Consider the following 27,184-nt stretch of genomic DNA (forward strand, 5'->3'; position numbering starts at 1 on the left):
CAACAAGTCAGAGTCTTCATTCTATTCCAGTCATCTCCCCTGTTTACCTTACACTCTAAATTTCTTAATTCTAATTGGATTGCTACCCTCTCTTCCTCTTCTCCAACATTGCAACCTATTAAGGTATAGACCCTTAGTCTCTTTTTATTTATTTATTTATTTTTGAGATGAAATTTTGCTCTTGTTGCCCAGGCTAGAGTGCAGTGGCATGATCCCAGCTCACTACAACCCCTGCCTCCTGGGTTCCAGTGATTCTCCTGCCTCAGCTTCCCAAGTAGCTGAGATTACAGGCATGCTCCACCACGCCCTGCTAATTTTTTTTTTTTTTTTTTTGAGACGGAGTCTTGCTCTGTCGCCAGGCTGGAGTGCAGTGGCACGATCTTGGCTCACCACAGCCTCCACCCCCTGGGTTCAAGCAATTCTCCTGCCTCAGCCTCCCGAGTAGCTGGGACTACAGGCATGCACCACCATGCCCAGCTAATTTTTTATATTTTTAGTAGAGATGGGGTGTCACCACATTGGCCAGGATGGTCACGATCTTTTGACCTCGTGATCCGACCACCTCAGGTTCCCAAAGTGCTGGAATTACAGGCATGAGCCCTTTTGTTTCTTTAGTAGAGACGAGGTTTCACCATGTTGGCCAGGCTGATCTCGAACTCCTGACCTTAGGTGATCTGCCCACCTCGGCCTCCCAAAGTGCTGGGATTACAGGCATGAGCCACCACAGCAGGCCCCTTAGTCTCTTAAGAAGGAGCAGTGAACCTTCTCAACTAAATGTTGCAGCTTCTTTACAGCTTTCCTCCATGGGGGATAATACCACTGGGATTGAGGAGAGGTCATTAGGCCAGGGGAATCGTCAACAGAACCTGATTATTCTTCCACAACACCCCAGATGCTGGGCCTCAAACAAGCTGGGGAGGGTGGAGATGACAGACACTGCCTACCCTTCTTGTCATCTGTGTGGTCCCCATCATGTACCAAGTGGCGTACCTTTCATAGGACAGAGAACTTCTCTGAGAGTCACATTCCTGGATGAAAAATGGCCCTCCATTGACATGTGCCATCATAGAATAGGTGGTGGAAGGACCATTTGGTTCTAAGAGGAAGAGACCAGTAAAAATAAGCATGCTTTCTCTCTGCCCTGCTGCCAGAACTGCCTGTTCTCACATGACCCACCTTGGCAGTTACCCAGGATGACTGTTGCTCACTGCCATTTTACAGTAGAGAAAACTCAAAACTGTTGCCCCACAGTCACATTTGAAGCCATGTCAGGGCCATTCCCGCCCTGTTGCTTTCCGGTTTGAGCTTTAGATCCAAGATTGTCCAGGAGAGCCAACTGGTTTACTACAGTGGAATCTTCTGCCCTGCCTAGCTAGGGTTGGAAGAGGATCAGCCTCAGCCTTGTGAGTGGGTGGTACAAGATGATTTGACAACTTAAGGATAACATGCAAGCCACAGTTGCACCCTATTACTGGGAAGTGTCTAGCGTGCTGGCAAAACGAGGAGCACCAATCAATACCCAAGTTATAAAAAATAAAATAAAAGCCCTCTTTAAGGCCCAGGAAGCCCTTGCTTATATGGGACTTACCAAATTTAAGACTTGCGTGCACAAGGAGTGGAACTCCCTGACAGTGTAAAGGCAGACATGACTGAAGCTTTCTTCTCACTTATTCTAACCTGACATCAACATTCTGAGTAGCTACAGGAGTACAGGCTTGGCTGGGATGAGGAGCATTAAGAGGGGCTTGGGTGTTGCTAAATGACAGGTGTGCCATATACAAAACCACAAGACCCAAAGACACTGAGCCTGGAGGGGAGAGACTGAAATGGGCAGACAACTGGCATGCTGACAGTCTGAGTCTGACATGTCCCAGCAGAAGCAGCAAAAGGGAACAGCATTGACCTTTGGGAGAGTGACAGGATGAGAGCAGAGTGGCTCCATTGGTTGCTGTCTGGGTAGTGCTGGTGCTGAAAGATGAGGGATGCTGATTGAGGTGGTGGTGTGTTTTTGTGTAGTATGACTGAGGGTTCCTGCAGGCAGTACCTCAGTTTCTCCCTTTGGGTCAAGGTCTCAAGCTTTGCAGGTAGTTTGGGCAAGCTGCCCTGGAAGATCCCCTGTCTGATAGCTTGCAATTTGAGGTGTGTATGCGCGCGCGTGAGAGAGAGAGGGAGCGGAACGTGTCTGAACATGGGGGGAATTGGGCCATGCCCCAGGACTTGAGCCATCTCTGGCACAAAAGGAGTTAATGGCAGGGACCGCGCCCCCCCGTGTCCGGGCACGCGCAGCGCGCCCCCTCGGTGCGCGGGCACAGCAGCCAGGCTGCCGGAGAGCTGATCTCGGGGATTCGGGTGCGGAGCCCTTGGCCTGGAGGCGATATGGGTGGTCCGTGGCCCGGTTCAGTCGCTTGCAGCAGCCCGGGGAACAGGTGAGGCCGCCTGCCCCGGTCTCTCATCCTCTAGCTGCCCATACCTTGCCCCCATCCTAACCCCTCCCAATCCCAGGCTCCTCCACTCCCCAGCCAGTGGCCCCCATCCCTCTCAACCCCATGTTCTCCGTCGGCACCCCTGACCCCCCAATCCTCCCCCGCTTCTGTTCTGCCCTCTACCTCCTCCCTAAATCCTGCATCCCTACCATCCTCCCGCCCATGGTCCCTCTATTTCCACAGCCCATCCCGCGTGCTCATCAAAATACCCCTATCAAGGGCCCCCAGCCCCATCCCAGGATTGAACATTGCCAGTCCCCCCTCCCCTGCAGTGCAGCCCCATCCCCCTTCCATCATAGCATCTCATAGCCTGGCTCCCTCCCCCACCCTCTGCAGCCCCCCCACCCAATGGAGGCCTTTATCCTATCCTCCCCCATTCCAGTGCAACTCCATCCCCCAATCCATTCCAAACCCTCTTAGCCCCCAATACTGCAGTTCTCAATATTGGTCCATTCCTGCACAATGCCCGGCGCCCAACACCGCTGCAGCCCCAAAAGTACCCCCAGATGCCATTCTCATCCCTGACATTGCTGCCTCCCCTTGTCTTCTCCCAAATTGCAAGTTGGACCAGGATGGAGATCTTGGCCTTGGGGATTCACAGTGGGTCCTAGGGTACAGAGGGCGTTTGGGGGTCGGTCCGATTGTCTAGGTGTTCACGGAGGAGGGGCTGCAGGGAATTGACTCAAAGGAGAATTTGGCATTTGGCGCCGAAGGGTTACTGGAGGCATCCCGAAAGGGTTAATGGAATTTGTGGGGTGGGGGCGGCACAGAAGGGGTTAATGGGGGGGGTTGCTGGCTGAGAAGCCGTGTGAATGAGCGGTCTGTGCCCCGGAGTTGCCATGGAGACGGTGAATGGGGGGATTGTGTGAACTCAGCTGCGGACTATCCCCCCCCATACACACACCCACCCACTCCCTCCTGCCCCACCTCCCTACTCCTACCCCTTCCTTCCCCTTCCCCTCCTCCCCCGACCCGGGTGCATTCTGGGCAGTGTCTGGGATCTTCCCCCCCATACTTTGCTCCCCATTTCCTCATTTCCTCTGAGCCCCCACCCCTTTAGCCACTTTACCCGCCCTCCCTCCTCTTCCTTTTTCTTCTCTCTCTCTTTCACACACACACACACACACACACACACACACACACACACACACATTCTCATTCCCCTCTCGTGGTGGCCGATTGCCGGGCGTTCCCGATCTCCCTCCCCCACCCCTTCAGCCAGTTCTTAAAGGAGCAGGCCTGCAATCTGGGAAGGCGGGAGAAATGGAGGAAAACTAAATGTGCATGTGGTGTGCGTGTGTGTGCGGGAGCATGCAGGAGTATCTGTGTGCCTGTGTCTATGTGTTGACTGTGTAACTGTGTCAGAAGTCCTGTGTGTGTCTGAGTGTGTTGCTATTTCTGTTTCTGTCTCCACCTATGTGTCACCATTATGCTGCATGTGTCTGGATATTTACCTATGCGGGTATGTGTGATTATATTTCAGTAAGTCTCTGTGTGTGTCTCTGAATGTATCACTCTGTGAGGCTCTGGCTGTGTGAGGCACTCTGTCTCAGAACGTGGGACTATATGAGGGGATCTCTGTGGGTTTGGAATGTATGTCTCTGTGAGTGAATATCACCCTGTCTATGATCCTGGCTTGGTCTCTCTCATTCCCTCTTTGAATCTTTGTGTTTATTTCTATGAGTCTCTGAATATGTATCCCCCACACTCCGTTGTTTATTTTATAATACAGCAGATGAGCATCCACAATGCTTAGGGTGCTAGGCAGAACTCTTTCTGCCTCACTTCTGGAATTCAGTGTGAATTAAGACAGACCCAGCTGAAAGGACCAAGGCTTAAGGGTTTGGGAGCAATGAGGGCTGAGGAGAAATGTACAGAAGGGTCGCTGGAGGACCTGGGGACCCTGGTGAATGGCTGTCCTGCCTTCTGCCCTGCCTGAGGGTGAGGGAATCTCTCTGTGAGACTCTGCCAATTTGCTGCTTTTGGTTCTTGTGCCTTAGTGTCCTGGAGTGAGGTTAACAATCCCACCCTATCCGGAAGTGGAGGTCCCTGTGTGGGCTTACCAGGTCCCAGGGGCTACACAGCTCTGTTCAAGCAGCGTTGCGGGAACCTGGGCTGCATCTCTGTTTCTCCCCACCCCCTGGCTGTCACATGCTACTCTGGCTCCAGCTGACCCTGATGAAGCCCTTTGACTGTGGGGTAGAAGTTGGGCATCAGGAGCTTGCAGTGGCAACAACTGTCACTGTCAGTCCAGTTGGATTTTCCAGCTGTGGCCAGGCACATAGAATGGTTCTGACTGGCAGTGGATCATCCGTGAGTCCCTGGGCCCCTGGGCATGTGAAACCTCTCCTACCTTTAAGAGAATAACCCAAGCCCAGTGGGGCCCCCAAAGACCCACTGTAGGCCTTCCAGACCGTCTTGGATGACGCATGCTTCCCTCTTTCCACAGGCCTGTCTGGCCCTGAGGGAGTGTCCCCTTTCTGAAGCTGTGGTGCTTGGACGACCTGCTCTCTACGTTGCTGGGCACCTATAGGTGTCCCTCAAGAGCTCAGTTTTGAGGTTCAAGTCAGTGTGGCCATGAAGGGGCTGCCAATTGGGCTGATGCTGTGACCCTGGAGTCTGCCTTTCCTGCCAGTCCCCCTGCCCGGAACATGTGGCTGCGGCTTGGCCCGCCCTCGCTGTCCCTGAGCCCCAAGCCCACGGTTTGCCGGAGCCTGTGCTTCACCCTGTGGTTCCTCAGTTTGGCACTGAGGGCCAGTACCCAGACCCCCGCACCCACAGTCAACACTCACTTTGGGAAGCTAAGGGGTGCCCGGGTACCACTGCCCAGTGAGATCCTGGGGCCTGTGGACCAATACCTGGGGGTGCCCTACGCAGCTCCCCCGATCGGCGAGAAACGTTTCCTGCCCCCTGAACCACCCCCATCCTGGTCGGGCATCCGGAACGCCACACACTTTCCCCCAGTGTGCCCCCAGAACATCCACACAGCTGTGCCCGAAGTCATGCTGCCAGTCTGGTTCACTGCCAACTTGGATATCGTCGCTACTTACATCCAGGAGCCCAACGAAGACTGTCTCTACCTGAATGTCTATGTACCAACGGAGGATGGTGAGTGCTGCGGCCAGGCACTGTGCCCTCCCTGCCTCCCGCCTGCCCTGTTGTGTTTGTGGCTTGCACGTGGTTGTGTGCCCTGCAGCATGCATCTGTCTGTCTGTGAAAATGCTTCTAACCATCACTCTGCTTGGCCTCCTGCCCCTCCTCCCTGTTCTTCCCTCTCCCAGCATTGTCCGAGCTCCCATGTGTGAGTGACACTGTTGCCAGGAGGGGCCTGGCCCGGCCTGAGAGCTCTGATGGGTCTAGGTCCAGTGCTGGATGGGGGTCCCCTGGGGGAGTATGGGTCACGGTTGGCAGCTGCCCGCGGGAGGATGCTGGCTCCACCAGGCCCCCTGTTGCCATTCCACCTGCTTCGAAAGGTGGTAGGTGTGTGTGGCCAAGGGAGCTGGGTATGTGGGGGGCGGGGGGCAAGCCTGGTGGGCGATGCTTAGGTGCCTCCTCTTTCACTAGCTGATGCCTCCTCCCGCGGGGGTCACACTAAGGTAAGTGACAGAAACAAGGAGATGGTGGGACAGGCTCTCTGCCATGTGCCGCCTGCAGAGCAGCTCAGCTCTTGGGGCCTGGGGGGGTGGGGGGTGCATGCCCCTGGGCAGAGGCCTCCTGTTATTTTTTAGTTTTTTATTCATTTTACAGTAAAGCGGATTTCCAAGGAATGCGCCCGAAAGCCCAACAAGAAAATTTGTAGGAAAGGAGGTAGGTAGCGAGCCGGCGGGGAGGGAGAGAGAGAGAGAGGGAGGGCTGCCTGCCCACCTGCCCTTGCCCCCAGGACCCAGCATTCCTCCAAGTAGCCCAGGCTCAGGGGCAGTGAGCAGGCATAAGCGCCACCTCATCCGAGGGCCCTGGCTGCTTTGCAAGGAGGATTTGGTGGCCTAAGGCAGGCTCAGAGCAGAAGCAGCAACCCTATTTCTTCCAATCTTCCCAGCCCCAAATTCTACCCTAAAGTGTGTGCCAAAGGCAGAGCCAGTGGCTCTCTCGGTGACACCTCAGGAGAAACTCTAGGAAGCCAAGATGGAGCCAGAGGCTCCACTCTTTTCCTAGTGGGTGGAGCCAGAAGACCACCCCTTCTGTGTTCTTTCTCCTGGATTGAAAGTCTAGACTCAATTCTCCCACTCTGAAGCTTAGATCAAACACGTGTACACAGGTTTAGTAACTCCTGCCACACACACCTCTGCCTCCTACCCACCATCTCTGGCCAGAGTGTAGCTAGCTGATAGACCCAGGCTGCTGTGGGGGCAGAATTCGTGGGTCTCTGGGAACGATGCACTCTAAAGGAGGCACAAGATCCTGAATTTTAAATTTATCCTCATGCTGAGAGAAGTTTCTCCCCCTGTATAAGAATTCTTCCTGTTGGAATACTACTTTATGTTTTCTGTAAAGCGCCTTGGCATTTACCTTATAGAATCCTCCCTACATCTCTGGAAGTGTCTAAGGCAGGAATCAGTATCCCAATTTTACAGATGAGGAAACAGGCCCAGGGGAGTGACTTGCTGCTGCTCAAGGCCCCCATCGCTGGTCTGTGGCAGAGCTGGGACCAAAACCTGGGTCTCTTGACCTTCAGGGCGTGTTCTTTCCACTGTAGCACACGGAAGCAGCTCCCATCTGCTCATTCCCATCTCCCCAAATCAAAACAATGGTGAGATGTGGCTGGGCTGGGGCGAGTTGGAACAGTAACAGCCTAAGGAACAGGTGGAAAATCACAGCTTGGTCCTTACAACCTCTGGCAAGCTGGGAGTTTGTTTTCCTTTGATGTCCTAGGGCAGGGTTTCTCAGAAAGGGGTTGTCAGGATTCCTGAGATGGGGTGCTCCTTACTGAATAAGAATTTCTGGGGGCAGAGCCCGGGAACCTGCATGTTGAACATGAGCCCTGAGTGCTTCTAATGCACACCAGAGCATGGAGTGAGACCTGCTGCTCTAGGGATAGTATTTCACCACCCAAGCCCTCACACACTGTAGGCAATTGATGTTTCTCGCGTGAATTCGGAAGCATCATGGTGCTGCAGAAAGAGTACAGGTCTGGGAAGCACAAGGCCTGAGTCCCAGCTCTGCTGCCAACTCACAGTGAGATTTTAGACAAGTCTTTTCCTTCAAGAACCTCTGTTTCCACATCTGAGGGTGGTAGGGGACAGTTCTGACCTTAGCACCCCATTAGCCTGTAAATGAATTGAGGAAGAAGGTCTCTTGAACCTGCAGGAAAAGAGAAAAGATTCACATTGACCATTTCTTGGGAAGAATGATCTCCCAGTAAGAGCCTTGGGCTGTTCAGTCCAGCCCTGAGAGTTTGGCCAGAGAGCGGACTGGAAGCCCCCGCTCAAACACGCACGTTTACAATTGTGATTGTTGACTGTGAGCAAGGCCATGTGCTAGGTGTTGTTGGCATGTGGAGGGTGTGGGGGTAGAGGAAAGATTTAGAAATGACTGAAGGCCTAATCACTGCTCTGAAGAAGCTCCTAGCCTTGTATTAAAACTCAGCTGGTTTGGCCAGGCACGGTGGCTCATGTCTATAATCCCAGCACTCTGGGAGGCCGAGGCGGGTGGATCACTTGAGTTCAGGAATTCAAGAACAGCCTGGCCAATATGGTGAAACCCTGTCCCTACTAAAAATATAAAAAAAGAAAAATCAGCCAAGCTTGGTGGTATGCACCTGTAGTCCCAGCTACTCGGGAGGCTGGGGCAGGAGAACCGCTTGAACCCGGAGGCGGAGGTTGCAGGGAGCCAAGATCACACCATTGCACTTCAGCCTGGGCAACAAGAGCGAAACTTCGTCTAAAAAAAAAAAAAAAAAAAAAAAAAAAAAAAAAACTCAGCTGGTTTCCCTAAGTCCCAGGGGCCCATCAGGAAGTGGGTTCCAGATAGTGTGAGGGAGGGCATTTGGTCATTTCGCTGTTCAAATTAGTTCCCTACCCAGGACCTGGTGGCCATATGGAAGAGCGACAAATCCCACGTCTTGAGGGAGACCCATCCCGGAGGGTCGTTAGGATTGTGGTGTGCAAAGGTCTGAGGGCCGGCCTGTCTAGGATCCCAAAGCGGTGCAGGGTCTGGGGATGGTGGTCAGCAGTCAGGCTGGCCTGGGTGAGAGGTATAACATCTAGGAGCTGCTCAGCAAGTGCCAGGCTGAAGGCGCAGAGGCATCTGTGCAAAGAAGGCTGGGACAATGCAGCAATCCAGGGACACTCTCAGAGGGGTTCACAAGGGACCTGTCTTCTAAGTTAGGGATGATGGAGAATGAAAGGTTTCCTGGGGAAGACCTGCCCCATCTCCCCCAGTTGGAAGGAATTTGTGTCTGAGGGTGAGCCATTCCTTTCCGTTTGGTAGGCTGTCCACGGTGTGAGGGATGATACCCAGGTTCCCTTGGGTTTCTGACGACCGCACTGGCAGGTGTTGAGCTAGTGTGTTAAGATGGTAGGTGCCACTGGAAGTTCAGGGAGCCAGAGGCAATTTCTCCCTAGGGCTGGGCTCTGGTCCTAGTTGAAAAGCCATTTTATAGGATGAGGGCAGTTCCTGTTTTGATGAATGGCTATAAGAAAATCTAGTCATCAGCCGGGTGCGGTGGCTCACACCTGCAATCCCAGCACTTCGGGAGGCCAAAGCAGGTGAATTACAAGGTCAAGAGATCAAGACTGTCCTGGCCAACATGGTGAAACCCTGTCTCTACTAAAAATATAAAAATCAGCTGGGTGTGGTGGTGCACACCTGTAGTCCCAGCTACTCAGGAGGCTGAGGCAGGAGAATCACTTGAATCCGGGAGGTGGAGGTTGCAGTGAGCCGAGATTGCACCACTGCACTCCAGCCTGGTGACAGAGTGAGACCTCGTCTTGAAAAAAGAAAAAAGAAGAAAAAAAAAGAAAATCTAGTCATCAGAGTCCAGACTGGCTGGGAAAAAGGGCTCTTTGCTCCCTTCAGGCTGAGGGTATCTGATGTCATAGATGCCAGAGGGCAAGCCCTGGGGTGGCAGCACAGTCCCCTCTGTTTCCACACACTGACTAGCATCCAGGCAGCCGGGCCTCACCCTCCACAGCCATCCCTAGGATGCACTTCTAGCCTCCTTAGAACAGGAAGGAGAATTTATGCCAGCTTAGCCCCAGATCCTAAATGTCTCCCTTCTCACCTCTAGTCTCTTCTTTTTTCTCTCCCCTCCTTTCCCCTTCTCTCCCCTCCCCTCCATGCTCCACCGCTTTTCTCATCTATTTCCTCCCTTCCCTCCCCTTTCCCCGCCCCCAGAAAGGTGGCATGGTGCAGTGGAAAGACCATGGGCTTTGGAGTCAAGCAGACCTGGGTTTGAATCGCACCTCTAGCACTTCCTAGCTGTGTGATCTTGAGCAAGTCACTTTACCTCTCTGAACCTCAGTTTCCCCATCAGTGAAACAGGAATAAGGATAGGACGTATCTCACTGGGGTGTAAGGATCAAACAATATGGCAGAAGTAGAGTGTCTGGCACATGGTAAATATTCAGTACATGATTGGAGCTGTGACCATTATTCCTATCTCTTTGTTTCCCTTCTACTCTCTCTCTCTCTCTCTCTCTCTCTCTCTCTCTCTGTCTCTCTCTCTCTCTCTCTCTCTCTCTCTCTCTCTCTCTCTCTCTCTCTCTGTCTCTCTCTCTCTCTCTTTCTCTCACCATCCCTTTCACCTCTTCCCCTTTCTTCCCTCCCTCTCTGGCTCTCTACATCTCAGAGCAATGCTTGCTGCTCTCAACACTGGTTCCTGTGGGCAGGAACCCCATTTGCAATTAACCAGAGCAGGGGCTCCAACAAGGAAGGCCAGAGGGAAAGCTTCATCTCCCATTTTCTCCTGTGGGAATCAGGGTCAGCTGAGGCCCAGCTTGAGCCTTCCCACTGGGCACCAGGAGGTCAGGCTTGTACACGTCTCTGCCCTAAGTACCTCGTATCCACAACCTCCACACTTGCTGGCAGTGTCACCCCTCACCCTCAGTACCTGGCCCTGCTCTCCAGCTCGACCTGCCTGTGTACACCTGAGCAGCCCCTTCCACCCAGGATGAATCCTTCCCTCGAGCGGGTCTCTGGCTCTGTGCCCTGGCCCACCTGCTGCTACCTCCTTCCTCACTGGAAAGGTAGTCGGTTGAGATGGGCTATTGGGGACAAGGAAGTGGGGAAGGGCAGTGCAGAGAGGCCAGCACAGCAGGGGCCTGCAACACCATCATCCTGATGAAGGTCTGGGCCTCAGCCCACCCATTCCCTCAGTTCTTGCCATCCCTCCTGCCTGTCCTGGGCCCAGGCCCGGAGCTGGCTTGCTGGGCCACACTGCAGTCATGCTGTTTTTGAATTCTCTCTCTGTTTTGTTCTCTGTTCTGTGCTGTTGTGTCTCCCCGTGTCTGGTCCCCAGGATCCGGCGCTAAGAAACAGGGCGAGGACTTAGCGGATAATGACGGGGATGAAGATGAAGGTATTTGGGGGCTGCAGGGCGCGGCGGCTGGTGCATGGCACAGAGCCCCTCCCCTTCTCGATGGGGAGAAGCCCCGTCTGTCTGTCTGTCCGTCCGTTGGTGTGTTTCTGTTCCTGTACAAGGCCGTTGGGCTGTTCATCTGTCTTTGGCCCCGTTGGCCACTGGGAGTTCCGGGGTGATGGACATGGCTGGCAGGAGCAAGCAACCACAAGCAGAGCCATGGGGAGGACATCCTCCTTGCCTGGGTCCCCCACCCCTTCCCAATCTCTGTGGTTCAGAGGCACCTGCCCCTTCTGAGCAGCAGGGAGAGTGGAGAGAAAGCAGGACCCCTGAGGGCGGGGAGAGGACAAAGGCAATGGGACGGCAAGGAGATACCTGTGTTTCGGTGAAGAGACCGCTGTGTCTCACAGGGAGCCTGGCTTCTGGGAGAGGGGCCCCACAGGATGGTGAACTGAGGAGTGAGGCAGTGACAACCAAAGGGGCCGGAAAGGCAGCACCAGAACCTCCCCAGCCTTCTCCTATAAAGAGAGAGGGTCTCAGGGCCCAGGGCTGCAGTAGGTTCAAGACAGGGCCAGAAAGACTGGGCTCAAATGCCAGGCTGAGGCCAGGACATCACAGCCATCAGTAGATGGCATAAGATCCTTGGGCAATGATCGGATCGGCCTTCCTCTTTAAAGGAACAAGTTCTGTTTGCTCAGCAGCAGAGAGCATTCCCTTCGTCCTCCATGCCCTGGCCCTTATCTTCTGCCCTGGAGGGACCAGGCAGCTCAGGGGGGCCCAGTGGTGATGGGTAGGGCTGTGCTGGTGTGGCGGGGAGTATTGATCCAGTTCACAGACTGACAGGCTACAGGCAGAGGTGATCAGGCCTGGAGCCTTCTCTTGACCACCCCAGCCCTGATGCGGTGCCGCCTGGGCTCGGGAGCAGCCACTTGGTGAACGGCCTCTGGGAAGGCTCCATCTTCATCTTGGCACTGACTGGGAGCAGGCTCCATCATTCTTAGTTCTGCCCCATCCCCAGTGCTTCTGGTTAAGTCTGCCCAGGGAGAATGGGGAAATGGGCACATGGCTGAGAAACCACGTCAACAAGGTTCCCCCCACCCTATCTCTGCCATTCACTCCCCTTTCCCCACATCCTTCCTTGTTCTCTCCCTGTGCCACCCTTTATTCCCACACCTCTTGTCTCTGTCTGCACTGGGGGGCCAGCTGCTGCCAATGGCCGTTTTTCCATGTAACTGGTCTAGTCTTGGGGGTTTCAGGGCTCCCCAGCCCCTGCTCTCTAAAGCCATGTCAGGTCCCAGGACTCCTGGGTGCCCAGGGCAGCGACTCACCTGATGTGGCTAAAGGACCAGCCCTTCCTCTTTCTGCTGCCCCCGGCCCCCAGGGCCCAGCCATGGCCCACTGAGGCCTGGCTGTGTCACATGCCTGGCTGCCTTCAGCTGGGAGGCACTTGAAACCAGTCTTTAAAAACATCACTGAAGTCCCACTGTCTCGGGCTGATGCTTGAGCTCCAGGATGAGCAGCCCGATGAGTCCTGCCCTCAGGGATGGTGGTGGTGTCCTGGCACCTGGGATAGCTTTGCTGCCCGCACCCAGTCCCCCCGGGCTGTCGGGGGTGGAGGAGATAGGGCATCCCACCCAGCCTGTGTCTCACCCCTTCTCCTTGCAGACATCCGGGACAGTGGTGCTAAACCCGTCATGGTCTACATCCACGGAGGCTCTTACATGGAAGGGACAGGCAACATGATTGATGGCAGCGTCCTCGCCAGTTATGGCAATGTCATCGTCATCACCCTCAACTATCGGGTTGGAGTGCTAGGTATGGTTCCCTGCCTGGTGCCTGGAAGGAAGACTGGCTTCTCAAGGGAGGAGGAATGAATGCTGGGGAATTTAAAAACAGACAGCCTTGCTTCTCTAGCTGGTGCTAATAACCACAGTCAAAATGGTGTTATCTTCTGGACCCTACTCAAATGCTGGGGCTTCCCCCTATCCCCAGGCCCTTTCTTGGAAGGTCTAGAGGCCACTGGAAATTCAATTCAAACTTCACACCTTCTCTCAGATCCCAAGCCAGTTCTTTGCTCCCAGATTTTCATTCGGCTGAGTTTTGTAGGATGCTCCAATTTTTCGCTGTCCTGTCTTCACCTCTACCTGCTCACCCCACATCCCTAAACACCTCACACATGCACAGATATTCTTCCAGTCTACTCCATGGCCACATACCTATTTATTTATCTTCTCGTGTCTACACATCCACCCTGCCCATGCACCTGCAGGCAGACGGTGATTTCTCACTCACCCCCACAAAGCACACACACCTAGCCCCACATTCACATCTCCAGGCCCCTCACACATAAACACATTCTCCCAGCACTCCAGATAACTCCATGCACATAGTCTCTCCTGAACACATATCCACATACCCACATACCCACACAGTCTATGTACTCCACGTCTGCACCCCGCAGATGGTTCTCACCCTCTGCATATACACACACACATGCTCATATACTTCTCCCCACGCCTCTGTAGCCACATCTACACCCATACACATGACAAGTATACACCCACACTCACACTTTTCTACCCCCATATTTACAGCCCATACAAAATCCTACACCCTGCATATCCACGTCCACACCCAAACTCCACACATATACACCTTAAATGGATATAAATATTCCTTCCACCCACCTCCCACACATACCCACACATGCCCATATCCCCTGCACATCCCACTTCCAAATCCACTTTACATACCTACTACACACACACACACACACATGCACACACACACACACACCTACACCTGTCCCTTACTATCTCCTCAGAAACACAAACCAGCATTCCCCTTCCCCTACACACATACTCTCTTACTGTTTGTCCACACTGTCCCACCCCACACATACACAAATACCACACACACACCACATCCACATCTACACACATCCCACGCACTGCCCTTATGTCATTCCCCTACACATACACCCCGCACACACACATGTATGCATGCATAGACATGCGCACACTCTTCCATACACAGCCTGCGTATGTACACCCAGTGCATACCCGTGTACTTCCCCCTCACCACCCCACAAATACTTACACATCTGTGTACATGGGACCGCACCCATATCCATACATGCACACGCACCTCTACCCACGCCCAACCGCATCCCGCCAGTCCCTGCACACTTCTGTACCCCATATATGTGCATGTACACACTCCTTGGACTTTCTCTATGTGCGTCCCCCTGCACACTCCCACCCATCACACACATATGCCCGTGCATATGCACTCATTGGCCAAATGCCTCCTCATGCACCCATACACCTCCTCCCCGCATTCTCTGCTGTGCACAAGCTTGTGTCAGTCATTCAGGCTGCTGCTGAACTCTGTACCTTCCTTGGTGACCGCCCATGCCTATCTATGGACAAGGTCTTGAGGTAAATGAGTGCCTCAGACAGGGTGACTAAGCACACAGGACCCCGCTCATGCTCCCCCAAGGCCTGCAGCCCTGTAATGGTATGAAGAAACCAACTTCTTCCTGAAGGAAGTATTTCAGTGGGAGTGTAGGCTGTTCATCAGGTCTTAGGCATGGACACTAAACCAGCAGTTAGGCATGGCTTATTCCATGGCTAGTTAGGGGACATGACCTTCTTTTATTTTATTTCATTGCTATTTAATTTTTGAGACAGGGTCTCACTCTTGCCCAGGCCAGTCTTGAACTCCTGGACTCAAGTGATCCTCCCACCTCAAGGGCCTTATTTTAATTTGCTTTTTTTTTTTTTTTTTGAGAAAGAGAGAGTCTCACTCTGTTGGCCAGGCTGGAGTGCAGTGGCGGGATCTCAGCTCACTGCAACCTCTGCCTCCCCAGTTCAAGTGACTCTCCTGCCTCAGCCTCCCAAGTAGCTGGAATTACAGGTGCCCGCCACCACACCCAGCTAATTTTTGTATTTTTAGTAGAGACAAGGTTTCACTATGTTGGCCAGGCTGGTCTGAAACTCCTGATCTCAAGTGATCCATCCTTGCCTCAGCCTCCCAAAGTGCTGGGATTGCAGGCATGAGCCACCATGCCCGGCTGGGCTGCACAGTTTCTAAAGATGCGCAAATGTAATCACACACAGATATACAGACACATGTACACGGTAGTTGAATGCCAAAAGTAATTTTGCTACTTTCTTTTCTTAGAGTGACAGAAAACACTCAACTCAGCTGCTTAAAAAACTATGAACAACAATGCTCCATTTTATAAGGTTTATTGGAAAGTACGAAGAATACTAAAAATGTGCTTCAAGAGCAGCTAGGAATAAAGAAAGAGACTACGGAAAAGAGGGTGAGAGAGAGGAGAAAGCAAGGAAGGAAGAAAAGGAGAGGACAAGAGAGATTCAGGGAAAGGAAGCAGAGAGGAGACAGAAGGAGAGACTTAGGATTTGGGGAGAGACTTGGCATTTCACATAGGATGTGAAGTCTCCACAGTGTCAGTTGGGAGCTGTGGGCCACACAGAAGGCTGTCCCTGGTGAGCACTCCGTATGATATCCTGATTTGCTGATTACTTCACAATCTTTCAGCTGCTCTAATCCTTAAGCTTCTACACCAGAAGTTCTTAACCTTTTGGGGGGTCTTGAACCTTTTTGAGATTCTGATGAAAGCTGTGGACTCTCCCCCAGAATGATGCACAAATGGGCGCGCGCACACACACTTAAGAAAACAATTTTACAGGCCCAGGCACAGTGGCTCACTCCTGTAATCCCAGCACTGGGAAAATGAGGTGGGCAGATCACCTGAGGTCAGGAGTTCAAAACCAGCCTGGCCAACATGGTGAAACCTTGTCTCTACTAAAAATACAAAAATGAGCCTGTAGTCCCAGCTACTCAGGAGGCTGAGGCAGGACAATCGCTTGAACCTGGGAGGTGGAAGTTGCAGTGAGCCAAGATCGCGCCACTGCACTCCAGCCTGAGCAACAAAGTCAGACTCCATCTCAAAAAAAAAAAAAGAAGAAAGAAAAAATAATTTTACAGATCCCCCTGAAGCTTATCCATGAAAGATTAAGAACTCCCACTTCGGCCAGATGTGGTGGCTCACACCTGTATTCCCAGCGTTTTGGGAGGCCAAGGCAGGCAGATCACCTGAGGTCAGGGGTTCATGACCAGCCTGGCCAACATGGTGAAACCCCATCTCTACTAAAAATACAAAAATTAGCCAGGCGTGGTGGTGGGCACCTGTAATCCTAGCTACTCAGGAGGCTGAGGCAGGAGAATCGCTCGAACCTGGGAGGCGGAGATTGCAGAGAGCCAAGATCGTGCCATTGCACTCCAGCCTGGGGGACAAGAGCGAGACTTTGTCTCAAAAAATAAAAATAAAAATAAAAAACTCCCACTTGACAACTCCCTCTCATTTGGATAACCAGAACAGAACAGCAAGGGGCCAGGAACATTATTCCTTGGCCTTAAGCAGTTGATGATCAAATATTACTGAAAACTCAGAAGGAGTTCTACACTGAGATTTGGTCGGAAGCTCCTCACCATTTCCTGCGTACACTTCAGTTCCTATTCTGGAACACAAATATAATCAATAAGCTCCTATTGAATCCTGGGCACATATAAGGTGTTTTTGTCTCTTGGCACCATCTAGAACACAGGTTTGTCCCTGATGCTTGGGGATTTTGCTGTGTAGTGGAACCTTTGTTGTTTTGTTTCCCAAAGCATCCCAGAACAGGTGGCTGGTTTTGGACCCCAGTCATAGGCACTTTTTCTTTCTTTTTTTTTTTTTTTTTTTTTTTTTTTTGAGACAAAGTCTCACTCTGTTGCCCAGGCTGGAGTGCAATGGTGCAATCTCAGCTCACTGCAACATCCACCTCCCGGGTTCAAGTAATTCTCCTGCCCCAGGCTCCCAAGTAGCTGGAATTACAGGTGCCCACCAACACTCCCGGCTAATTTTTGTATTTTTAGTAGAGACGGGGTTTCACCATGTTGGCCAGGCTGGTCTCAAACTCCTTACCTCAGGTGATCCACCCGCCTCAGCCTCCCAAAGTGCTGGATTACAGGTGTGAGCCACCATGCCCGGCCTCTAAGGTGCTTTTCTAGATGTCTTGGGTGATTCATGTATGTTGAGAATGTCACAGGCTAATCCATGGATCCTCTCCAAGGCAGAGGGGTAGCTATATTATTTGAGAAGGCTCCACTGGACTTAGGCCAGTGAAAGAAAGAGTCTCCAGCAAGATACAGGATGTGGATATCACTGAGGCTGAGGAAGCAGGAACTTGCCAAATTTTACTCCAGTTTCCAGAACTGAATCCTACGTGCTTGCTCAGGTACCTTCCAGGCAAACTGAAAACACAGTAAACATCAAGCCTTGAGTGACACAAGCATCTGGCTGTGTTACAGTCTGCCAGATTCCCCCATCTTCTATTGACGAGCAGTTTACCATGTACTGCAGTATAAACTTGGGCCCAGGGAGACTGGCTCCGATTTACGCTGTTACGGAGTTTGATATTTCAGCCTCTATTCTCACATGGTTTCTGTGGATGGTTGAGTTACTAGGGAAATAGTAGTCAGTGACCTCTCCCAGAATGCCAGATTTTGTGTGCTTGTGGTTGGGCAGGTTTGCTGTCATCTGCCTGAGCCTGTTGGAGATAGTATTTCAAGCAGGACTCTTCTTGGAATAGGGATCATTGACATGGCATCATCCACATGCTTCAGAGCCCCTTATCCAGAGGCTCACAGGATCTGAAGGAGCAGGGAGTGATGGTCAAATCATCCATCCAATACCCTCAAGTCAGGAGTTCGAGACCAGCCTGGCCAACATGGCGAAGCTCCGTCTCTACTAAAAATACAAAAATTAGCCAGGTATGCTGATGGGCGTCTGTAATCCCAGCTGCTCGGGAGGCTGAGACAGGAGAATAACTTGAACCTGGGAGGCGAGATCTCAGTGAGGCTAGATCTCAGTGAGTTGAGATCGTGCGATTGCACTCCAGCCTGAGTGACGAGAGTGAAACTCTGACTCAAAAAAAAAAAAAAATCCCCCATCCAGCCCTTTCAGGCCTTTGTTTCTAATCCAGGAAATCAGTACATGTTGAAAAAATCCGCTCTACTATATCCAAATTCAGGCTTTGCCTGCTGATTAGGGCAGACAAAGTTTGATACATTTTAGTACATGATGCCTTGTCAAACGCTGAAGCCAAGTCCACTATTGCCTAAATCAAAGAAAAGGAAAAGAGAATACAGGGGAAGGAGAGAGGAGGGAGGGAGGACTAAAAGAAGGACAGAGTGATTTCTGCTGGAGGGTCCCAAGGCTTGGACAGTTGGATTGGAGCTTGGTCAACAGAGTTGGAGTTTGGGGATTTTTGTTTTTTTAGAGATGGAGTCTCGTTCTGTCCCCCAGGCTGGAATTCAGTGGGGTAATCACAGCTCACTGCAGCCTTGACTCCTAGGCTCAAATGGTCCTCCAGCCTCAGCCATCTCAGTAGCTGGGACTACAGGCATGCACCACCACAACTGGCTAATTTATTTTGTTTTAAAAATAAAAGGAGACAGGGCTGGTCTCAGACTTCTGACTTCTTGTGATCCTCCCGCCTCAGCCTCCCAAAGTGCTGGGATTACAGGCGTGAGCCACCGTGCCCGGCCAAGTTTTTAAGACTCAAAGGAGCAGCTTCAATATCTGAATGGACCACACAAAGGAGAATCTGGTTTCCTTGTCTGGAGGAGTAAGGGTTCCTTTGTTCATCCTCATTCAGGCTTTGTCTAATTCATTCTCATTTCCTCCCCTGGAACCTGGGGCTAAAAAGGACTTGTGACTAGGGTCTGGGAGGAATAACTAAGTACTTTACATACTTAATTGTACCAGAGGTAAATTAACAACACACTTGAAGAGGATGAGATGAGCTCTTTGCAGAAGCTAGGTACAGAAGGACTTGAGAAAGGCAGTGATGCGGTCTTGTGACTGCTTGAGTCTATTTGAATTCAGCCTCTGCCTGTAGACTGCAAGGACCGCCAGAGAGCTCTCTGGGAGCTCTGGGAGCCTCCTTCAACATGGCTGCTCACAAAGTTGATTCCAGGTGCTGTGAATGAGCTTTTAACTGGGGAGTCAAAAATACTGATCCAAGTGTGGATTTCCAATACGTAGGAGCTCCACAATTACCCACCTGCAAAGATCTCTTCCAAAAGCCTAGGGCAGGAGAAGACAGAACCTTCCAAGGAACCCAAGGATTCAGGGAAGAGAGATGAAATAAGGCCGCCAGATCAGTCTAAAATGGAAGCAGAGTAGGGGGGAATATAGGACATCTCTGTGGGATAGCCAGCAGGTGGGCAGGACGGTAGTCTCCATGGCAACAAGTCTCCACAGCAGCAAATCCCAGCAGGTGGGTGGGAAGGTAGTCTCCATGGTGACATGTCTCCTCAGCAGCAAATCCCAATGGGGGGGCGGGAAGACCTGTTTCTGTGGTAACGTACTGCACTGACTTCCCCATTTCTCCATCAGATGAAAAAGATGGTCTGACCCGGTGGTTTCTCAACTTTAGCAGGTATCAGCATCACCTGGAGAGCTTGTTAAAAACACAGATTGCTGGGCCCCACCCCCAGAATTTCTGATCCGTTTGGCCTCCAAGGAAGGGAAATGAGGACCTGCCCTGAAAATGAGGGGAAGGGCATCATTGAGGTTCTAGAAAGAAGTGGAGAGGGACTGATTTATACAGGAAAGGCAAGGAGAGCTTAGGGATTGTTGCTTCTTGGGATCATCTACACTTCCTTTGGAGAGAGAAGAAAGGGAAAAGAGCAGTAACTATAGCGCTACAATGTGGTGAGCATGTTATAGATGCTTATGTTCGTTTTATCCTTGTTACAACCCTGTGAGGTATTTTTATCCCCATTTTACAGAAGAGGAAACTGTGGCCCAGAGATTTTAAATAAAGTGTCCAAAGCTACGTGGCTAAGATATGATAGAGGCAGGATTCAAATCAAGGACTGTCTGACTCCAAGATCGCTGCTCTTTCCATTCTATCTTGCCAGACGTTAGGGTAAGGTCCCCAGTAGTACATCAGGGGATGCTGAGTTCTGGACATTTGTAGTTTCTGCAGTTTGTCTCCCACCTAGAGGCATCCATTTCAAATGGTCTGCAGGCCCCTCCTTCCAAGCTGGATAACAGGTGGGAAGGAGCCGACCCCTCCTCTGTCGATGATGCTGGACATTGCAGAAAGGAGCAGTGGTTTAAGTCAGTTAGGTGGGAAGAACTACGCTGTGTGCTCATTCTCTATCCCCACCTCCCCTGATGACCCTACCTGCCATCATCACCCAAATCCTCCATCCCTCTGCCTTCACTGCCCTCATGCCCTTTGTCGAATCCAGGTTTCCTGAGTACTGGAGATCAGGCTGCCAAGGGCAACTATGGGCTCCTTGACCAGATCCAGGCCCTCCGCTGGGTGAGCGAGAATATTGCCTTCTTTGGGGGAGACCCCCGCCGGATCACCGTCTTTGGCTCAGGCATTGGAGCATCCTGCGTCAGTCTCCTCACGTTGTCACATCACTCTGAGGGTGAGTAACTCATGGGGCGAAACATGAACTAGCCAAGTGCCAGCTGCCCAGTGTGCCTCATCCATGCCCCAGGGCATCTAGGGAATCAGCCAGTTCTCTTCTAGCAGCTTGGTATCCCTTTGGCAAGAAGTGGAAGAGAAATATTTCTCTGAGAGAAGAAGTACTTCTCCCGAAGTGGGAGAGGGAAGGAAAAGACTTCCATTTATGTCCCAGGAAAGCAGGATTCTCCTGATGTGGGAGTCTTATTTGGGGGAGTGGGAATAGAACAATTGTCCCCTCAGAGGACAATAGTTTGGCAGGAGTTGTGGGGGATCTTTCAGTAGGGGAAGGACATGTTACTTTGCAGTAGAGGTGTAGGGTGGAAATTGGTTTCTAGGTGTGAGAAACAGTCATTCTCTGCCTTTCTCTCTGAAGAACAAATCTGTACAAAAGGGGAAATGTCTTTGAGGGGCAGTAGGTCTGAAATGAGAGTCACTCACCCACAAGGTGGACTCCTTCCACGGGACGATGGTCTATGCTCGCACTCCAGACCTCCTCCTGGACTGTGCACACTGCCGGGGAGATTCTCACTCTTGGCCTCTCTCCTTGTGGTGGGTCCCTTTGCCAGTGACCCTTCCAAGAGAGCAGAATGGGTCCTTTTTGCTCGGCAGGAAATGTTTTCTCCACCTCTGGGCTACAGGGAACATTCTATCTCTGAGAATGAAGAAAAGATCTTCCTGAAATAGGTGCCCTTTTCTGAAGTAAGGAAATCTGTGAGCAAGGACGCTTTTTTTCTTTTTTCGTTGAACACTAACCCTCTAAGTTAGTGACATTCTCACAGGAAGACTTTCCGTTTCTCTGAAGAAGTTCTGTCTCTCTGAAAGAGAAGAACTACCTTCTTTGACCTAGAAATTCTGTCTTTGCCCCTCCAGAGACTACCCTGGTGAGGGAAGACTTATGTAGGATCTGCATCTCTAAAAAGGAGAATGTGTTCCTAGGTAACCATAGTGGGAACCAGAATTTCCCCTTTTGCCCCAAAGGAGGGTGAAATGACACGCTGTAAGTGTGCCTCGGTCCGAAAAGATGAAAAGACGTTCTGTGCCTCCTCTGACTGGGGACTCCTCCCCCGGGAGAAGAAAGCCTTTCCCGGACTGCTGCTGTGCTTTGTCTCATAGGGGGACTATGTCTCTGGACGTTTGACTTCTTTTTTTTTTTTTTTTTTTTTTGAGCAAAAGTCTCACTCTGCACTCTGTCACCCAGGCCATAGTTAGTGCAATGGTGCAATCATAGCTCACTGCAACCTCCACCTCCCAGACTCAAGTGATACTCCTGCCTCAGCCTCCAGAGTAGCTGGGCACTACAGGTGCATGCCACCATGCCAAGCTAATTTTGGGGAGAAATTTTTTTTTGTAGAGATGGGGTTTCGTCATGTTTCCCATGCTGGTCTCAAACTCCCAAGCTCAAGCCATCCACCTACCGCCACCTCCCAAAGTGCTGGGATTACAGGTGTGAGCCACTGTGCCTGGCCGAGGTTTGACTTCTTTAAAGATCTGTTCTCTGTTTTTTTGTAACTGATGCATGGAGAATAATCTTTGGAAAAATGAGACTGTCGTTTAAGTAGTAATCTATCATTTCTTTCCCTCTCTTTCCACTCATGCAAACTGCCACTGATGCAAACTCCCTTTCTCTTAAAGGAATGAAGTTGTGTGCCTGAGGGACAAAATCTCCCTTGGGAATGTTGGGGCCAGGGAGACAATTATACCCTTTTTTTCTCTAGAGAAGGAAAAATTATCTTCTTTTTGACTTTGGGGGACTGGCTCTCTCTCAGCTAGGGGAAAATATGAATTTGAAGTATCAGTAGCTTCAGAAAAAAAGAAAGTCTTGGCGAGGCGCAGTGGCTCATGTCTGTAATCCCAGCACTTTGGGATGCTGAGGCAGGAGGATCACCTGAGGTCAGGCGTTTGAGATCAGCCTGACCAACATGGTGAAACTCCGTCTCTACTAAAAATACAAAAAAATAGCTGGGCATGGTGGCGTGTGCCTGTAATCCCAGCTACCGGGGAGGCTGAGGCAGGAGAATTGCTTGAACCTGGGAGGTGGAGGTTGCGGTGAGCCGAGATCGCACCACTGCACTTCAGACTGGGCAACAAGAGCAAAACTCTTCTCAAAAAAAAGAAAAAAAAAAAGGAAAGTCTTAGTTAGAGACCACAGATGGGGAGCACAGGTTCCCTGGAGACTTTCAGACCCCAAGGCCTTTGCCCTTGGGCTCCTTCCCCAAACCCTCAGAATGTGGGGCTCTTGTCTGCCTGCATTTCTCATCTCTCATGAAAAAGACTCCTTTGTGGTACAAGCGCCAGCTCCCTGGTGGTGCGCTGGCACAGAGCTGGGCCCAGCTGGGCAGGAAGCAAGAAGGGAAGACAAGGAGAGATAAAGAGAGGCAACATAAGGAGGCTGATGTCTGGGATTTAAGGGGTTAATTCTTTCTGACATTGCCTTAACCCCTAAGTTACCAGTCATGGTACCAGGACAGGGAAGGGATGGAGGAAGCAGTCAGGCAAGGGGCTCAGCAACTCCTCCTTTGGCCCCACATCATCCCCTGCCAAAAGAGTTGTTCCCCCTTTCTAGCCCATTGAAACCATGAGGCAGCCTCAGTGGCAGAGGAATGAGGGGATTTATGGCTGTGGATGACACGATAGATCTGACCTGGTGCTGCCTGTCTTCTGTAGGACTTTTCCAGAGAGCCATCATCCAAAGTGGTTCTGCTCTGTCCAGCTGGGCTGTGAACTACCAACCAGTGAAGTACACCAGCCTACTGGCAGACAAAGTGGGCTGTAATGTACTAGACACCGTGGATATGGTGGACTGTCTTCGGCAAAAGAGTGCCAAGGAGCTGGTAGAGCAGGACATCCAGCCAGCCCGCTACCATGTGGCCTTTGGCCCTGTGATTGATGGTGATGTCATTCCTGATGACCCTGAGATCCTCATGGAGCAGGGCGAGTTCCTCAACTATGACATCATGCTAGGTGTCAACCAGGGCGAGGGTCTCAAGTTTGTGGAAGGGGTGGTGGACCCTGAGGATGGTGTCTCTGGCACTGACTTTGACTATTCTGTCTCCAATTTTGTGGACAATCTGTATGGCTATCCTGAGGGTAAGGATACCCTGCGAGAGACCATCAAGTTCATGTATACAGACTGGGCAGATCGTGACAACCCTGAGACCCGCCGTAAAACACTGGTGGCACTCTTCACTGACCACCAGTGGGTGGAGCCGTCAGTGGTGACAGCCGATCTGCACGCCCGCTACGGCTCACCTACCTATTTCTACGCCTTCTATCATCACTGCCAGAGCCTCATGAAGCCTGCTTGGTCAGATGCAGCTCATGGGGATGAAGTACCCTATGTTTTTGGGGTTCCTATGGTAGGCCCCACTGACCTTTTCCCCTGCAACTTCTCCAAGAATGATGTTATGCTCAGTGCTGTCGTCATGACCTATTGGACCAACTTTGCCAAGACTGGGTAAGGAGAAAATAAGGCTTTTTTCTTCTTTGGGACCCCAGCATGCCCTCCCCTCTGCTCCTCTAGCTAAACCTCTTCCATCATCTCCCTTCTTAAGATATTCCCAAAATCTTGCTTGGTACCCCTTCGCTCATCTTCCTACCTCCCCTTCCTGAGTCTCTCATGCCATTTTTCCTTCCTTCGAAAATGTTGTTGAGGCTCAAAACTCAGTTAGCATTGGGACTGGGAAGGAATGAGAGCTACTGGAAGAATGATGGGATTTAGCCAGGCCCGGTGGCTCACAGCTGATCTGCTCAAAGCAGATCACTTGAGCTCAGGAGTTCAAGACAAGCCAGCACAACAGAGAAAGACTCTCTCTAAAAGAAAAAGCGTTCGCTGGGCATGGTGGTGGGTGCCTGTAGTCCCAGCTACTTGGGAGGCTGAGGTGGGAGGATCACTTGAGCCCCGGAGATTGGGGCTACAGTGAGCTGTGATCACGCCACTGCACTCAAGCCTGGGTGACAGAGCGAGACCTTATCTCAAAACAAAAAACTATGGGATTCAAGTTAGCTGGTCAGAGGCCATGCAAAGTAGGAATGCAGTACATTCAGAAAGAGCCTTCAGGTTCAGCAACTTCTGCTTGCCTAATGAAAAAGAAAGGGCCTTTGAGGGTTCCTGGCAAAACTGGGCAGCTGAAAAGATTGATTATGCTCAGTAGCATGTGCAAAGAAAAAGCGTCTATAGCCTTAATCTTAAAGGATGAGCACCAGGAAGGAGGAGATAGGAGTTCAAACCCTGGGGAAAAAGCAGGTGTGGACAGAGCAGGGGGACCCTGGAAAAGATGGAAGTGGTGGGAAGTTCTGAACTGGGGAAGAGGTTTAGGGGCGGCTGTGAGAGGAAAAATGCTGGGCCTTTTCCTCATCCGGATAGAGTGGTGACCCCAGATTTCCATGTGGTATTTCAGGGATCCCAACAAGCCGGTCCCCCAGGACACCAAGTTCATTCACACCAAGGCCAACCGCTTTGAGGAAGTGGCCTGGTCCAAATACAATCCCCGAGACCAGCTCTACCTTCACATCGGGCTGAAACCAAGGGTCCGAGATCATTACCGGGCCACTAAGGTGGCCTTTTGGAAACATCTGGTGCCCCACCTATACAACCTGCATGACATGTTCCACTATACGTCTACCACCACCAAAGTGCCGCCTCCGGATACCACCCACAGCTCCCACATCACCCGCAGGCCCAATGGCAAGACCTGGAGCACCAAGCGGCCAGCCATCTCACCTGCCTACAGCAATGAGAATGCCCAGGGGTCCTGGAATGGGGACCAGGATGCAGGGCCACTCCTGGTGGAAAACCCTCGTGACTACTCCACTGAATTAAGTGTCACCATCGCTGTGGGGGCCTCCCTCCTGTTCCTTAATGTTCTGGCCTTCGCTGCCCTCTACTACCGTAAGGACAAACGGCGACAGGAGCCCCTGCGGCAGCCTAGCCCTCAGCGGGGAGCCGGGGCCCCTGAATTGGGAGCTGCTCCAGAGGAGGAGCTGGCAGCATTACAGCTGGGCCCCACCCACCACGAGTGTGAGGCCGGTCCCCCCCATGACACACTGCGCCTCACTGCGTTGCCCGACTACACCCTGACCCTGCGGCGGTCCCCAGATGACATCCCACTCATGACCCCCAACACCATCACTATGATCCCCAACTCCCTGGTAGGGCTGCAGACATTGCACCCCTATAACACCTTTGCCGCAGGGTTCAACAGTACCGGGCTGCCCCACTCACACTCCACTACCCGGGTATAGCTCCAGCTCAGAGCACAGCCTGTCTCCTGGCTCCCTCCCTCCCAGATCCAGGAACACATGCACACACAGACACACACACACAGACACACACACACATAGATGTATACGCACGCACCCACACCCTACAGCAGACCCACCCACACAAACATAGACAGATGTGGACATGCACCCGCATGTACAAAAACACAGATACAGAAGTAAACCTGAACAAACCCTTCAAATGGGGACGCAGATGAGTCCTTGGTAAACAGAGGACCTATGAAACAGCAGCTGAAGCCAGCTCCCCGAGCCTGACCACAGACACTCCCGGGGGGCCTGAAAGCAACAGCTGGACACCCCCTTGGTGCTCGCCTTCGGCTTCTCTTGGAACTGCACCACCGACCAACTCCAGACTTGGGAGCTTTAAAGAGCAGAATAGCTCTTCCTCCCTGAGACTTGGTCTTTTTTCTGGGTCTTGTTTTGTTGATTTTTCTTTTTTAATTTTGGAACAAATGCTTTTCCAACCCATGAGTGCCAAGAGGCTCTGCAAGGGAGGGCTCCAGGCCCGAAGGTCTCTCTCGCCCTGGGACCCACAGTGCTCACACAGTCAGACCAAGGAACAGGACCCTCAAGAAAGAAACAGATTCAAGCAAGACCATGGGGTGGAAAGAGAAAGGGGCTAGTGCTGGATGGGGCTAGAGGGACGTAGGAGAGAGATCTCCAACTCTGTGTCTGTGTGGAGGCCTGCAGAGCCTGCAGGGTGACCTGCTTCCCCAAAGGTCAGCAGCATTGGCCTGGCCAGACCAGGGGACCTTAGATTTGGTGAACAAGGTATGGTGGCCAGGCCACATCATTATTGGGCCCCTGGGTCTGATCTGGATTTTGCTTCTGCCCTTGGGGAAATGCTATCAGAAATTCGCCCAATTTTCTTTACAGTCTCTTTTGTGTCTGTCATTTCTCTTTCAAAAAGGCGGTGTTTTTTGTTGTTGTTGGCTTTTTTTTTTTTAAAGAAAAGTTCTTAAAACACTAACGGAAACCCATGGAGTTTGTCCTTTGTAAAAATTTTAAACAGTGTCTTGATATAAAAAATAAAAAATCCAGTTAGCACTCCCAACCTGCCTCCCTTGCACAGGCCTTGCCCCAACAGACCTCTGAGCAGGATGCCCCTGTGGGCTGGGAATCCAGCAATCAGGCAGCCTCTCCCTGCCTCCTGTATCTTTAAGCTGATATGTGTCTGGGCTGCACTGTGTAGAGAGAAGGGGGGCCCTGCACGAAGACCTCTCCAATCTTAATCAGGTTGCTATTCCCATCTCCCTGCCCCCAGCACGCTGGGTTCCTGCAGTTGAAGCCTCCTCTCAGCATCTCAGGCCTCCTAACGAAATGGCAAAAATAATCCTTCCTCC

At 51.8% G+C, this 27,184-nt stretch overlaps 1 protein-coding gene across 3 annotated transcripts; it reads left to right on the top strand.

Moving 5' to 3' along the window:
• The first annotated feature begins 2,302 nt into the window (after positions 1 to 2,302).
• NLGN3 (neuroligin 3) lies at positions 2,303 to 26,895 on the top strand. 3 transcript variants are annotated; one of them, XM_017968694.4, is made up of 8 exons: positions 2,303 to 2,426; positions 4,933 to 5,591; positions 6,231 to 6,290; positions 10,939 to 10,998; positions 12,664 to 12,813; positions 20,335 to 20,520; positions 23,226 to 24,015; positions 24,959 to 26,895. In XM_017968694.4, the coding sequence occupies exons 2-8, from the start codon at positions 5,135 to 5,137 to the stop codon at positions 25,800 to 25,802; spliced, it is 2,547 nt and encodes an 848-aa protein (XP_017824183.1). In that variant the 5' UTR covers positions 2,303 to 2,426; positions 4,933 to 5,134; the 3' UTR covers positions 25,803 to 26,895. The 3 variants fall into 3 exon arrangements, with proteins under 3 accessions (XP_017824183.1, XP_035143695.1, XP_035143696.1); XM_035287804.3 differs by lacking the exon at positions 6,231 to 6,290; XM_035287805.3 differs by lacking the exons at positions 6,231 to 6,290; positions 10,939 to 10,998.
• The last annotated feature ends 289 nt before the right edge of the window (positions 26,896 to 27,184 follow it).

Source organism: Callithrix jacchus, chromosome X, assembly GCF_049354715.1.
Source record: "Callithrix jacchus isolate 240 chromosome X, calJac240_pri, whole genome shotgun sequence".
Classification (NCBI taxonomy): Eukaryota; Metazoa; Chordata; class Mammalia; order Primates; family Cebidae; genus Callithrix; species Callithrix jacchus.